This window comes from Vanellus vanellus (genome assembly GCF_965231255.1).
Source record: "Vanellus vanellus genome assembly, chromosome: 3".
Lineage (NCBI taxonomy): Eukaryota > Metazoa > Chordata > Aves > Charadriiformes > Charadriidae > Vanellus > Vanellus vanellus.
The window spans coordinates 32,500,191-32,515,071 of record NC_138907.1 but is presented as its reverse complement, the minus strand read 5'-3'; the positions used below and the strand labels follow the sequence as shown (position 1 = coordinate 32,515,071).

General features: G+C 36.9%; 1 protein-coding gene across 2 annotated transcripts in view; it reads left to right on the top strand.

Moving 5' to 3' along the window:
- Positions 1 to 13,888, top strand: part of PPP1CB (protein phosphatase 1 catalytic subunit beta) — a 32,494-nt gene extending 18,606 nt beyond the window's left edge. The window contains exons 5-9 of one of the 2 annotated variants that reach the window (XR_014268920.1): positions 2,880 to 2,951; positions 6,334 to 6,485; positions 8,030 to 8,164; positions 8,739 to 8,982; positions 13,541 to 13,888. Coding sequence is in view for 1 of the 2 variants with exons in the window: in XM_082480265.1 (XP_082336391.1) it covers positions 2,880 to 2,951; positions 6,334 to 6,485; positions 8,030 to 8,164; positions 8,739 to 8,843 (464 nt within the window). In the remaining variant the exon portion in view is untranslated. Of the gene's footprint in view, positions 1 to 2,879; positions 2,952 to 6,333; positions 6,486 to 8,029; positions 8,165 to 8,738; positions 10,501 to 13,540 lie in introns of those variants that run through there. The other variant, XM_082480265.1, reaches the window with a different exon arrangement.
- Positions 13,889 to 14,881: the final 993 nt, after the last annotated feature.

Sequence of the window (14,881 nt, the reverse complement as noted above, 5' to 3'; positions counted from 1 at the left end):
ATTCAACTCTGCTGGAGGTTGAAGCTAGCATGTAGATGTAAGGTAGGTGCCTTTTTTACTATATTGCGCATTTTTGCATAGTTTATTTTAAAAATATTGTCCTCTGGGATATATAATAAAACTTTGCAAAACCGCATAACATAGTAAAACAAAAGGCACCTAACTTACCCCAGTAGGCTGTCTACAATAGCTTAAAATCCTGACTCAGCTTTTTTACCTAGACTTTTCTGGGCATCTGCTGGTTTGAGTACTCTATCTCACAATATAAATCAAATCTCTCCTGCCATCCCTGTCTCCAAATGTTTGTGCTGATGAAAGGATTTTTCATTGTATCCTTCCTATCACCTCTCTCTCTCTTCCCTGTCTTTTCAAATTGCTCCTACAAGTCATATTTTCGCTTTTTCTTAAGGTTGTCCTCTCAACTTGCTTCTGACTTCGCTCTTTATCTTGCTTCATTAAAGCTTATTCCATGACCATTCCAGATTTCTCCATTTTGTTCAGCTTTGTATTCTGTACAGTATTGTCTTATCTATGACACCACTCTCTAATCTTTAGAGACCTTATGTGATTACTTTCAAGTTCCTATAAATTAAGTCTGTGTTGTAGTGTCATGTTGATTTTTCTTATCACATTGGATTTAAGCTCTGAGGTGGGACTCAGTTTAGTAGAATACTGGATTTATATAGTATTTTCAAGCTCTGGAATTTTTCCTGTGACATTAGTGACAATGAAATGTATATTGAAGATGAAGTCTACTTGATAATCTTACATAGTATCTAGAGAGACCTGAAGAGATTCCCAGATTACACTAGAAAAATAAGTAATCGTCACTCTTACTTTACCCATTCCATCTGACCAGGGAGTGGTTGAAATCTAGAGCCTGGATTTGATGAGGCTGCCAGGAGTAATGACAATTCATTTTTTGTTTTCCCTTAAGGAAGGGGTGCTCTTATGCTTCAAGAAGATACAGTATACTGAAAGATACTTTTTCTCTGCTTAGCTGTCATTATGTGTCAAGACAGCTTAATTCAATTGTGTACTTTTCTGTTTTCTTTCAGTACACAGTAGGTTGCAGCAATCACTGTAGTGCCAGCAGCTTGACAGTGAGCTCTAGTAGCCTGTGTTTGCTTTCTTATTTCCTTCATTTGATGCTGATCATGCACAACTTGTGTCTGTAGTTCCGAGTTTGAGACGTTAGCGATTCCTTTTTGTGCAGGGGGAGTTAAGAAGATATTTGGGAAAAGAAAGACCTCTTGGGTGGTTACAAAGAAGGCTACAAACATGCGGGCACTTCTGTGGGGTGGTGTAAAATAGCACAAAAATTAACAGCTACAGGGTTGAGACATGGTTTGTAGTAACAATTTTCTTTTAAAGAACTTCATATTTTGGGTGCAACCTGAAATGCTGAGAGCAGTAACCTCAGTGAAGGTCACAAACTGGTTGTGCTTATTTCACTGAGATTGTCCATTACTAGCTTGGGGTGCCGTCCTGAATAAAATCCACATGCCTTTGTGCTAATGTGTATCTGCATGAAAATGGATCAGATTGGGGGAAGGGGAAGTGGCAGGTTGGTCAAAATTTAAAAGCTGATTATGTACTTGAATTTATATTAGTATCCCTGTATTGTTGTGTAAGTAGGCTTGACTTAAATAACTCTTGTGATATGCTATTTAATGTAAGATTTCTGCCATCCTTCACAACCTCAAGGTAGTATGAAGACAGCTTTAGCAAGCTGGTGAGATTAGAAGGCTTTTATCGTAAGACTGCTTCAACACAATCTAAAAATCTTAATACTTGAAGAAAAGTTCCTCAAGTCTTTATCAAATGCATTGGAGTTGTTCCTGTAACACGTACATTGTCACTGTGCAAACTGGTAATCAGCTGAAATTGTTTTATGCAGTGACTCCTTTCCAACAACGGGTTTTCTTCTATCATGTTCAAAGTTCTGGGCTGAGTCAAATGGATATGGCTTGTTAATATGAAATATGTTTCATCACAAATTAGGTCTTTGTGTACTATTTGCAACTTTACTTAAGTAATCTTAGTCATTTAAGTCACTTCAGGACCTTTATTTAAGGACATGTTAAGGTGCTAGAGCATCTAGTAGGCTCTTTCATACCTGTATGCCTTGAGTAGAAAAGCCCTAGAGTGTGTACTTAAACTGTCAAAGGGTGGCTTTGGAATCCCATGCTTTGGCTGTAATTACATGTTAATATGGCAAAACTATACAGAAAGAGCTGTGTTTTTGTGACAAATGATTTTTTGAGTAATCAGGGTACAATGGTTTTATAAATGACTAAGCAGCTCAGCTATAGTAGGCGACCACCTCCATGCTCCTTATCTTTTGGCAGTTGAACAGTCTAGTATTTGTGTACAGCATCCAGTGACTGCTGCTCAGCTGATGTGTGGTAAAACACTGAAATACAGTCGTGTGACTTACGATTCCAGTCACACCTGCAGACTACTTTGGCTTGTGGCCTTTTAAAGCTGGGTAGGGGATTTTCCTTTAGCTTTTATAAGGTAAGGCGGTTGTAAAGAAGGTCATCTGCACCCAGTTTAATTGTTAGATAGTGGGAATGCTATCCTTCACTGGTTCTCTCCAGTAAGTTGTTTAAGAGAACATACTTCACTGTAGAGTTCTGTGCTGTGTGGCTAAAAGGATGGCAGGAAAAAAATTAAAACCCCTTGCTAATTTAACTTGCATTATTCTCTGTCCTTCTGTTAAGGAACTTTATTGTCTTATAGCAAACTGTCTTTTGTTTATATTGCAGTGGAAACAATGGATGCTGTATGACTGTGAACCTCTAATTGTGTGTTCTGTGGAACCCTTTTTACAGGTAAAATGCGTAGATAAGTCACTTGTTTTCTTGTACTTACAGGCCTGTCTCCAGATCTTCAGTCAATGGAGCAGATCCGGAGGATTATGAGACCCACAGATGTTCCTGACACAGGTGAGTGACATGGAATTTACTGTAAATAGATCTTAATGATGAAACAGGTTTAATTTCTGTACAGGCAATGCAGTGACTTAACACAGTCTCTGTTTACAGTACGGTATTCCTTGACATGTGTGTAGAGCGTGAGTCTTGTTCCTCACGATGGCTTGGTTACCTGATATGTTAGAGGCAACTGCCCGTGTTGTTATTGCTTGTCGTAAGAGTATGATACATTATCCACAAATTTGCCTTAAAACAAACAGTCTAGTGAAAGATCAAATGAAACTAAACAGTTCTTTTGCTTGCCTTGGTTAGGCACACCCAAATCTTTTGGTATATCAAAGAACACAACTGTTTAAAGCTTGCTGAGTATTATTTAAACTATTTGGGCTTCTCTGTACTTCGGGCCATGTCTCCTTCCTCTTTATATTTGTAAAGTACAGCTTCTACTTTACTGCAGTTGGGATTTCAATGGCTTGTATGAACGTGCTAGTCCTGAAACTTTTTTCTAATACATTAATACTTTGTATATAGATGTTGGATGAAAATTGCCAGTGCTTTCTGTACAATATTCTTTTGAATGGCTGAATCATCTTCCTTGGTGTCCCATTTATTCCAGATTTTGTTACTAGTGGATTGAAAAGAATGTCAAACAGTACAATGAGATTTTTTTAAAGTGTGGATTTTCAACAGTGGTCTGAAAATAGCTTTCAGAGGTGATATCACATCTGAACCTTTTTTTGAAACACAAATTACAATTACAAAACCTTGGAATAGAAGAATTCTACTTCTGTAATGTTCCTCAGTGCTGGTGCATAGGAGTAATTCAGGGACTAAGCTGGTCTATACGTATTTGACACTGAGAAGCATTGCTAGACTGGTAAATGAGTGTTTCTGTAGTATAATTATGCTACTTATAATTCACTCAATGCATAACCAAATAAATGTCAGTACAAACGAGTCAATCTTTGCATTTATCAGAGCTCTCAGAAAAGGTAGTTCTATTCAACGGGGTAATACTACTGCTTGAGCCACCCCCACTTCAGGAATGCCCTTGCAGAATGTAATTCTGGTTTCCATGGACACTCCACTGAAATCATACCTATTCTTAGTACCTCCTAAAAATAAGTATAGACTTTTTTTTTTAAAAAAAAAGGCTTTTGATCTACAGAGTGGTTTGCAGCCTTAATTTTGCTTTCAGAAGCAATAGCTGGATGTTTGCTAGAAGAGGTAAAATGAAATGTCCCATCAGAGGCATGTGTACATATGGTACATTGACATAGAAGGTCTTGGCCTTTTGGACCTACTTAAGGCAACCAATATTACAGAATTGAAGCAAATCTTGTGGAAAAATGAAAAATAAACTGAAGTGGTCTCACTTCTGTGAAAGTTAAAAGTCCTTAAAAGCTATCCCTTTGCAGAGGGATGCAACTTGGTGAATGTTTGTGTTGATACAGAAATGTTTGGTAGATGTTTGAGTTGCTTGTGCTGAGATTAGATCATGATGACAGTTTCTTATAGCCTGATGAAAAAAACCCTTTTCAACCTCAACTGCAATATAAAGACCTCTTATTTTAGTGGCATTTTTATGGGGTTTGGAAGCTGTTGGCTCAAATCTGACTCTGTATTCCAACTTAAATCACTTGCCTCTGGTAACTGTTAAAGTATGTGCATTTTGTGAGGCCAATGATATATTTTGGTCAGCATTGACAACCATTTGCTTATTAGGAAATTGTAACTCCCTCTTTTGTGTAATCTTTAATGTCTTATATCAGCTGTGTTGCAGTATGTTCCTGGTTAACCTAAGCTATTTTAATGGTAGATGTTGCATGTTAAAATATAAGCCTACTTGGGCAACGTAGTTTAGACAAACTTGTTGCGGGGTTCTGTTACACCACCGTTAAAGTTACAGGCCAGATTTGCCTGTTGCTGTGTAGAACCCTAAGGATTACTTGATTCTGGGGAGAGAATAGAAGAGGAAGTGATTCTTAAGCACCTGAGATGAGCAGCTTCTGTCACTTGTTGGAAATCCATGATGAGAAACCATTAGGGACTGCAGTACAACTATTCTGTTTCGAAAAACATGTTATTCGGTATAGGACTAAATTTCAGTCAACTTAAGTTTTTGTCATATGCTGTCTGTATTCAGTAGTTTATTTCTAAATAGCTATTTTATCTAAAATGCAGTTGTACTTGCTCTATTCTGTATCTTCTAAAAGCAAATAAAATCTTAGTCTCTGCTAAAGAGGAACTGTGACTGGCACCAAAGACCATTTGATAGCTGTATGTAAATACAAAATGATCTAATTACACAATAGGTTTCAGACATTCGTTTTGCTTGATTACAATTTGAAGGATCTCTTAATTAAGAAATAGTGTCTTCAATATTTTGTTTAGCAAATAACCAGATGTAATTGTAAATCAAACTTCAGAGTGCCAGATAAAGGAGCCTGCTGACATCTTTTTCAGATTGTGAAAATTATTCTCAAGCATTTAAATGCTTAAGGGTTAGTCATCACAGGTAAAGAAAGTACAATTTCATGGAAAACTATGAAATACGTTTTGAGGGCTTTTTGATTGTGTTGTAGTTGAATTGGCCTTGGCCTGGTTCTTTCTCATGTGAAAATGCTTTGAAAGTTCTATTGTCTAAAGGCATTGCAGTTGATCTAGATAACTTTTTTTTTTTTTTTTTACCCAGTTTTAACTCCAGAGTTAGCTGACTTTTGTTGGCAGCAGAAAAAAGGTCTTGACTAGAGCTAAAATGACAGAGTGGTTTATTGTTCTAATTTAGATTCCAGACTGGTTGCACAAGGCCTTTTGAAAAGTAAACAGTAGTCCAAGCAAACTGAAAGTGCTACCTGAAACAATGTATCAGAATATTGCCATGTTAAATTTTGATTTGTAAGGCTCTTCCCATATGGTAAGAAAGGTAGGAATCAAAGCTGTCCTGTGTTCAGAAGGTTGTGGTACAAGCTTATTTGCTGTATTTATGACTGGTCTTGCATAGGATTTTTAAAATTTACTGCAGCTTTCAAACTAAGTTTTCTTGGTGAGCTATGGAATTGATGGTTGTCTTTTAAAATGCACCCGCTGCAGTATTTTTAAACTCCTCAAATGCTCACTGTAAACATGCTGAATATTAAATTAAATATTATTTCAGAAAACTGGCTCTGAATTATTTCATTTCAAGGTACTATCAGTAGGTACCTTGATAGTAAAAAAATCTCCAGACATACACAGGCTGTATCTTTTGTCTGAGTTAAGTTTAAGTATTGCTGGTTTTGTTACTAAGGCTTATTTTCTTTGAGAGCTGCTCTGGTAATTACAATAAAACTATTTTACACTGTAGAATGATACCTCCTAAGTCTAGCATCTTTGCTTGCATTGTCTTTCAAAGGCTTGCTGTGTGACCTGCTGTGGTCTGACCCAGACAAAGATGTGCAAGGTTGGGGTGAAAATGATCGTGGGGTCTCTTTCACTTTTGGTGCTGATGTCGTCAGTAAATTTCTGAATCGTCATGATCTGGATTTGATCTGTCGAGCCCACCAGGTATGAATTATGCTGCTGTTGCTTCTTAAACCCTCTCATTCTAGACTTTCTGCCTCTTTGTTGCTGCTTATCTGTATGATATATTTGAAAATTATTTTTCATTGTGTTACTTTTAGGAAAGAAAGATCTTCCTAATAAAGGGACTACCAGGCTGTGTCCTGCTATTGACTCATATTGAGCTGAGTGTCTAAAGTCAGTGAAGTAAACTACTAACACTAGATTTCCCCACTGATCTCTTCCTTTTTGTATTGTCTGTTTACTGTTGTTTATGAACATTAGAAGTAAAGTGTCCAGGTTTAAAGTCACAAAGTGACTTGAATTTGACATTTACACTGAAGTTTCACAGTTCTTCCATTTCAGTAGTAGTCAGTTCTCTGGTAGTGGTGGCTTAAGCTATCCCTGCTTCTCTTCTTGGAAGCATTAAATGCATTTTGAATGTTTCTACAAACAAGTCTGTACGTAAAAGCTTTCACCATTGCTTTCACTTTAGTTCAGTTATCTGGAGTACTTTGGCGTAGATTGACTTACTGAAATGTGCAGAAAGTGAAGTTATTTTTGGCATCATCAATCTTTTAAGTACACTTTTTTCAGTTTTTCTTAAGTTACTTTAAGCAAGTGTCCTAATTAGGTGGACATTAGGTTTCAGTTTCCTGTATAATGTTTCAGTTTCATTACTTAGTCAATTTTAAAAACTCTCTCCTGCTGTGAAACAAACAGGCTTTTTATTCTGTCTCACTGTTGGGGTATAATATCAGAACACAAATATTTTTCTTGCAATTTTACTGCTTAAAACATTAAAGAAGATTAGTCAGTGTGTGGAACGGGCATTAAGATTTCTTAACTGCTGATCAAGACTGGTACCAATTTCCTGTATTCATGTAGTCACTTCAGTTCTTTATAAAAGAGGTATGACATTTTTTTAAAAGACCATGGTGATTAGATCAAAGTGAGTAGTCGGTGCACTAGTTTCACTACACTATAATGTGAGACTTCTGTTGTGGGGAAGAAGGAACATCCTTTGCTGATGCATCATACTACTTGCACTATTTTAAAGATAGATAATGGTCTCAGAAGAAATATGGCAGAACCACTTTGTTTTTAGAGCATTAAAATTATTAAAAAGCCTACACTTGAGATCTGTATGATCAACACCAGTGTGACTTAAACTGAACGGTTATGGCTGCAGTGAAGATGATATCCAAACCTTGTGTGCTCTGAACTAATAGATCAAGCATACAAATTATGTGTATAAACCATAAAATCTTGGGCATCTTTAAACTCGCAGTACGTAATTGGACTTGAAGTATGAAAATATTGAACAGTCAATGCATATTTAACATTGGAAGTTAAGCTACCCAATTTGGCATTCAGTGTCCAGATAAGACGAAATGACTGAACTTGTCCTGTCTGAAAGCCAAGACATAAAATACATTTTTGATGATTTCTTGTCCTCTCTTTAATATAAGTCCTGTTTGCCTCAAGAGTGGTTCCTTTTCAAAATTTGTCTTTTATGTGAGCTGTATTGATTTCTCTGATGTTGACAGGTGGTTGAAGATGGATATGAATTCTTTGCTAAACGGCAGTTGGTCACCCTATTCTCAGCTCCAAATTATTGTGGAGAGTTTGACAATGCCGGGGGAATGATGAGCGTGGATGAAACTCTGATGTGTTCCTTTCAGGTATGATATATTGCTTCAGGTTTTGGGCTACATAGACTGAATTAGTCTGTTTGTGGTTAGTCTAGGGTAATATACTTGAGCTACAGAAAGGACTGCAGAGCAGGCTGGTGTTTGCGGACAGTTAGAACTACAAACCAGCTGTTCTCCAGAGAACCGTGTGGGATTTGCTGTTTTCCAAACTTCTGCATATTAAGTTATTCCCTCTATTCAGGTGCTCCTTTCAAAGTTTAATCGGGTGATACTTTCTAGTCATACCTGGTGATCAGAGTACCTAATTATGCAGACTAATGGATTATTGAGACCCTTTTAGTGTGGTTACTCTGATCAGATTTTAATCTTTACTCCTTCCTGGATGTGTTTTCAGCCCCTTTTCTTTCCCCTTCCCACCTCAACATAGTAGTAGAACTAGAAGGATTTAGAAGTAGTGTTATTGTTATTTGTAGGATTGTGATGTGATGTCCTTCCCACCCTCACCTCTCCTGTTCCTGCTGAATGAGATTTCATATTGGCTTAACAGTATTTAAAATGTTCTTAGTTGTCACTGACTAAAAAGAACTTCTTTATTTTGTCTAAGATATTGAAACCATCTGAAAAGAAAGCCAAGTACCAGTATGGTGGACTGAATTCTGGGCGCCCAGTCACTCCACCTCGCACAGCTAATCCACCGAAGAAGAGGTGAAGAAAGGAATAATGTAGAAACACCATCAGATCTGTCAAGGACAAAACTCCATATTACAGTATATAATAAGTGTGCACTGTAAAACCATCCAGCCATTTGACACCCTTTATGATGTCACACGTTTAACTTAAAGAGACGGGTAAAGGATCTTTATTAATTTTTTCTAGTAGAAAGATGTGCGACACTGTATTGTAACAAGTATAGCTCCAAGTTCTAATATCCAGCATAGAATAAAAAAATATTAGGAAAAAACTATTGCAACTACATATTCACATTTACCACAGTTTTTAAAGTTGACCAGCATCCCAGTTAAAACTTGATGTAATAGTTAAACCAGATGAGAGCATGATGTTCCATTTGTGTAATGTGGTCTTATTGTTGCTTGATTGCTTTTACTTTGGTTATTTTGTAGCTAGAATGATGCGAATATGGTATCAAGTCTTATTTCCCGGCTCTCTTTGAAATTGAAATAAGGAAGGGGCTTTTTAGAACAGCCATTGATCTCTTATCCTCCCCCAAGCCCCCTGTTGTTCTTAATAATTCCGCCCAAATGTGTGCCCCATTATAATGCAAAGTTCATAGTACGGTAGTTATTGAAAGGCAAACTTAAGTCCAAAATGCCCAGACTGGACAGCTTGACAGCCAACATAAATTGAGACAGAAAAACCTGTCTTGACATTTTAACTTAAACTGCCACACAATGAATTTGTGCACTACACTATTTTAAATTATTGATGTTACACTGTGCTATGGCACTTCATTTAACTTAGATAGGACAAAAATGGTATTGCCTATTAGTTGGTAACTTGATTATGTGGTACCTTGGCTTTAGTTTTATTAGCATGAAACACCTTTGGCATGCTTAGCTTCCAGGTATCTCCCTACCTGCATCAAAATTCATCTTGCGTAGTTCCACAGAACATGAAGATCCTTATTTGCTAAGCCTTTGAAAGCTGACATTCTTTTTCATAAGAAGGTGTGTTTAAATGGATGTTCATCAATGGACTAGCTAACGAGCGGTGAGCTGAAAATGCTATAGGATTGTCCAACATGATTATAAGGCTTATGTCAGTCACTAAAGATTATATCCTTTGGATTTTCATGATCAAATTTCATATACTATTGTATAGACTTCTGCTTTGTAGTGTACTATAGTAGCAATAATTTCTGTACATGATCAAGAGTTATGCAGTATTTCTTTTCAGTTCTCCTCTTTTCTTAAAAGAGTTAACATTGGCAAATGGCAAGATACAGAGAAGATACAGAATTTATAGTAGGGTAAATAGAAGGCACAGATTTGTGATGCTTTAGGATGCAATACTTATTGGATATAGCTACAAAAACGTTTATTGAATATTCTCAAACTTGTAAGATTCTTTGGGGGAAGGCTTCAGATTTATACCATTCTAAATGTGCATCAGTAGATGTAAAACTCTTGACTTCAGTATTGTCTTTGAAATTGTTAAATTGAGGATTCTGGTAACTTACGTTTTATGAACTGGCACATTATATAATGCAAGAGATATATTGATTTCTGACACAGTGAGTGAGTTCTTTAAAAATGGATTTAAGTCTCTTTTCTAATTCCATTTTGTTTTAAATGCATATTTTAAATGTAGGTTTTTTCATTTAGTAAAAGTTGTCTAATTCATTTGAATGAAGTCTGACTTGTTATTTTAACATACCTTACTATTACTCAAGAACTGCATAGTTTGTTTAAAAAAAAAAAAATAACAACAAACAACTTGCAGCATACATATTTGTTACTGATTTATATTGGACCCCCACCTTGAAGCAAGCACCAGAGTTTTAATACATAGAATACAATGTAGAAGTAGATTTCTTCTAATAATGCTCAAAGACACGTTCTCAAAAGTCAGTGATGAGAGCTGTGTGAGAGTAACTTCTGTTTGTGACAAGATAATTGATGAAATCTGTTCTGTAAGCCTTGATGGGGTAACTTCTGCTCTAAGTCATTGCTTACTTGAGGTGTAGTTTTACAAGTTTTGAAAACACTGGGTTTTACCAAGTGCCAGACTCTATTATAGAAGCATCATGTTACCAAACATCTGGATTAACACTTTCCCATTTTTTCCTTAGTTTCTGGAACAATGTCTTCTGTATCATAAAATGTCCAGGTGTAAAGCTGTATGTTATGTGAGTACCCAAGATACTCGCTTGTATTACAGATGCTATGTCAAAAGGAAAATAAAGTCTTCAGGCCTCCTTATGTGTCCTAAAGAAATAGGAAATTCTTAGTTTATTTTAAGGCACTAGAAAGCCAGATCTGGTGGTGGTATTCTGAAGAACTGCTATTTTTATATAGCAGCAATGACTTGCAAATGATTTGAGTGCTGTCTTGACTTCTGGGGAGTTGGGACGTCTGCTAACATACCTCATCGTCCTATATTGCAGAAAAAATACCTTATTTAATACCCTTATCCCTACAGATACAATTGATATTCCATAGTAAAACCAAGTTAGGAGCATCATACACATAACAGAGCTCTCCATACCACTTCAGCTTATGTTTACAATGTTAATATAGGTCTTTAGTATTTTTACTATTGTTCATTCTGGAAGAGGTAGAAAAGGGAACCTGAATCTAATTACACTCAGATAAAATTAACTTCCATGGAAATTGCTAGTGGTCTAATTGCTAATGAGTTTCTTCCGTGTAAACATGTTGTCCATAAAAGCCAAAACCACTGCTAAATAGTACAGTGTTAGTGTGCTGGAAAGTAACAGAGTGTTTCTCAAACGAGCTGTTTAGAGGTGTATAAAACATTACACCATTTGAGGAATACTTTTGCATGTTCTTCCCCACCCCCTTTTATGTGACAGTAATATCCGTTCCTGATTTCATAGCAGGGGATGATTTGGCACTTAACCTCTTGTCTTTTTCCCTTTTGGTTGACGAGCATTTTGTGATTTCCAAACACTAGAGAAATACCTGCTTTAATCTAATTTAAAGTATTTCTGCAAGGAGTGCTTCTTTGATCTCTTTTGTGTTGATTGGTATGAGATTCTTTTTACAACAGTTTTCTTTTTGTATGTTTCATAGTGGTCAGTGTTTCCTGTGCATGGAATATTAATAATTGCTTGCTGCTTTAAAGGAGGGGGAAAAATAGTGTTTCATATAGTTGTGGTTATTGTGCTGCTCTAATACCTTGAACACTATGTCTGTTTAGGTGGAGTTGTTTGTACTGATCTAATCTGTGTCCAAAAAAACGCTGTAGAAATAGGCTCACTGAAAACACTGTAATGGGTCTTAAAATAGTGGATTGTATTCAGTTTGCTATATCAGGACACATAGAAGTACTTGTGGCCACTGAAGTCTGAGTTAATCTTTTTGCTTCTAACTTGGTGTGATTAACTGTAAGCGTACTGCTGCTAGGTATCATCAAGCTTCACAATGCTGTTATGAAGACAGTTTGCATTTGTACTGTATGCTCTGAGACAAAAGCAAATAGGTACGTATGACACAGCTTGCAGTATTCCAGTGCTGTGCGTTGCTGTGTGCTTAACTTGTCTGGGTAGCTCTGATGGAAGTTCTTCAGATCTGTGGAAGGAATTTGCTTTTATTGTTAATAGCCTGCACACTGTTTTAAGGTGGTTTGAAGATAGACATCCTCTCTGCTGTGTTTCTGCCAAAAGGTGATTGAAGTAGGAGTTGATGAGCAGCAAGGTATTTCTTATATGAAGTTTTCTGTCTGGCTTTTCTTTTGATAAGTCCAAGAGGATATTGCCATCATACCGTGGGTACTGTCAGATTTAATTAGTAGAGCTGTATGTGGTTAGTTTGGGGTTGGCAAACGCATTTTTTGTTCTGTAGTAATTGAAATGTAAAAGGCAGTACTGCTATCAAATATGGTTGAACTGAAGGTGACCCAAGAGGAACTGGTTTGGATAGCTGGAATTTGCAGAATATGTTGATGACAAACACAAATATTCAATGCTTGGCCTTTGGTGTAAATCTCAAAGGTTAACAGAAAAGGGTACCTGCTTTGTAGAGGCTTATTGTAGATAATAGTTGTAAAAACCTAGCCTTCAACCAGATGTTGAATTTCTTCCTGGCAAACTGTCAATGTTGTATCCATGGCTGGTATTTCTGGAACTTTCCTTGCTGTGGGGTTTATTGGAGATGAAGACGCTTTATACAAACCTGACAGGTAACGTTACAGCTTAGCAAAGAGCAGAGGCAAAGTGATACTCTCAATATTGTATTGCTTTTGAAGTTTTGTGTTGTAACTTGATTCATGATTGGTATCCATCTGCTTTGTAATGTACATGAGGATATATGTGAATATTTGGCTTCAGATGAACTGGTGAAAAAGCAGGGGTGAGAGAGTATCTCCTCATGTTGGAGCAAAGATAACTGTAGCACAGTCAGATGTCTCTGTCTCTGAGCCCACTTGGGCTTTAATATGCTTTTAAGAGCAGTGTAGGGTTTTCTTAATACAAAACAGTTGCGATGAAGTTCATGCACATAGTCATTCTTGTCAATAAAAAAAGATATCAATGAAGCAATACCAGGCTTGGGTTATTCAGGCATAGCCCTGGACATTTTTTTTTGTCTGCTGTCATCTATTTGCTTCTCCTAATAATCAATAGCAGCTTTCAAGCTTGCTGTCAGTGCAGCTGTATACTTTTTTCCTCCTGGATCATACGTTGATTTTGCTTGCTTTGCTCCAAAGGTTGATGAAGGTGTTGATGACAGCATCTTACCAGGTGGCTGAATGCAACTCATGGGATTATAACCAAGCATTCTTCTCACTGCATGTATCAGGTGATCAAAGCTGAAGGAACCTCAGGCCATGTTGGATTGAACACTGGAAAACCATGTGACAGTAAGTCAGTGTTGGCACAGAAAATAAGTTACCAAGATAAGACACAAGTTTGGGTACTTTTTGTTTTTATGGGTCTGCCAGGTTCTCATCTTCCATGGATTTCTGGAACTGGTAGTGCCTGAGCATCTTCCTTGCGTATCCCTCATTGTTGGGAAAACAACAAAGCTGTCTGGTTACTTTTTTCTGTATCTTATTGTGCCTTGTTAAAATAAATAATAATGACCTCAACATGTTAATTGGTAAAAAGGACAAAACTTCATTCTGCTTCCCAGTGTCCTGTTTGAACTCATATTAATCTCTGCACCTATATGTCCCAAGAAAGGAGAATTTAAAAACATAATTCAAAATAAGTTTGCCACAAGCTCTTGCCAATACATGGCTGTAGGTAATCTTTGCCAAGAAAAACTTACTGCTGCCTGAAATAGTCTGAACAGGTGGAGCTTTAAACAGAGTATATGCACTGCGTGTGGCCTAGCACAGCCCCTTTCCTGTGTTCTGCTGCCTTAGTCAACAGAATCTGCACACCAGGCTTCCTGTTTACCCTACTGCAGACTTGGTCCTAGAAGCAACCATATCAGAAAGCAGGTGCTAACTAGATTCAGCTGCTAATAAAGATTGGCAAAATCCATTCTGTGACTTCAGGTGGAGATGTAAGCTTTATGTTAAACATGAGGAAAAGCTCCCAGGCAGAGCTCTAGAAACAAGGACCACTTGAAAAATCTTCTTGAAATAGGCTAGGTGTGCCCAGATGTTAATTTTCAGTGTTTTAACTTAACCTGAGTTACTGTTAAATGGAGAAAGTGAAGCAAATAGGTGGAATTAGTTTTTCTACTCTTACAGACAGCTGATATTCAAAAATAGTAAATTATATTTGCAGAGAGCAAAATAATTTTTACTGATTTTCACCTTGGTAGAGAGTTCTACCCGCTTGTGTTGCTTTAAAGGTTTGGATCTTCAGGGTGCAAGAGAGAATGCCATAGATGGATCCAATTAAGTATTGAAAAGGCTTAGCCAGAAAAAAAAAAAAAACTGGTATCTTGCAGACAAACTGGTGCAGCTCATGACATGAAGTAGAGGAATGTGCAACATTGATGAATGCAGAAGACACCCTTGGAGAATAAATACATTCCAGTGTGATGTTTTTCTCCATTGCTTTGAAGTCCCAATAAATGTAATGTAAAAATAATT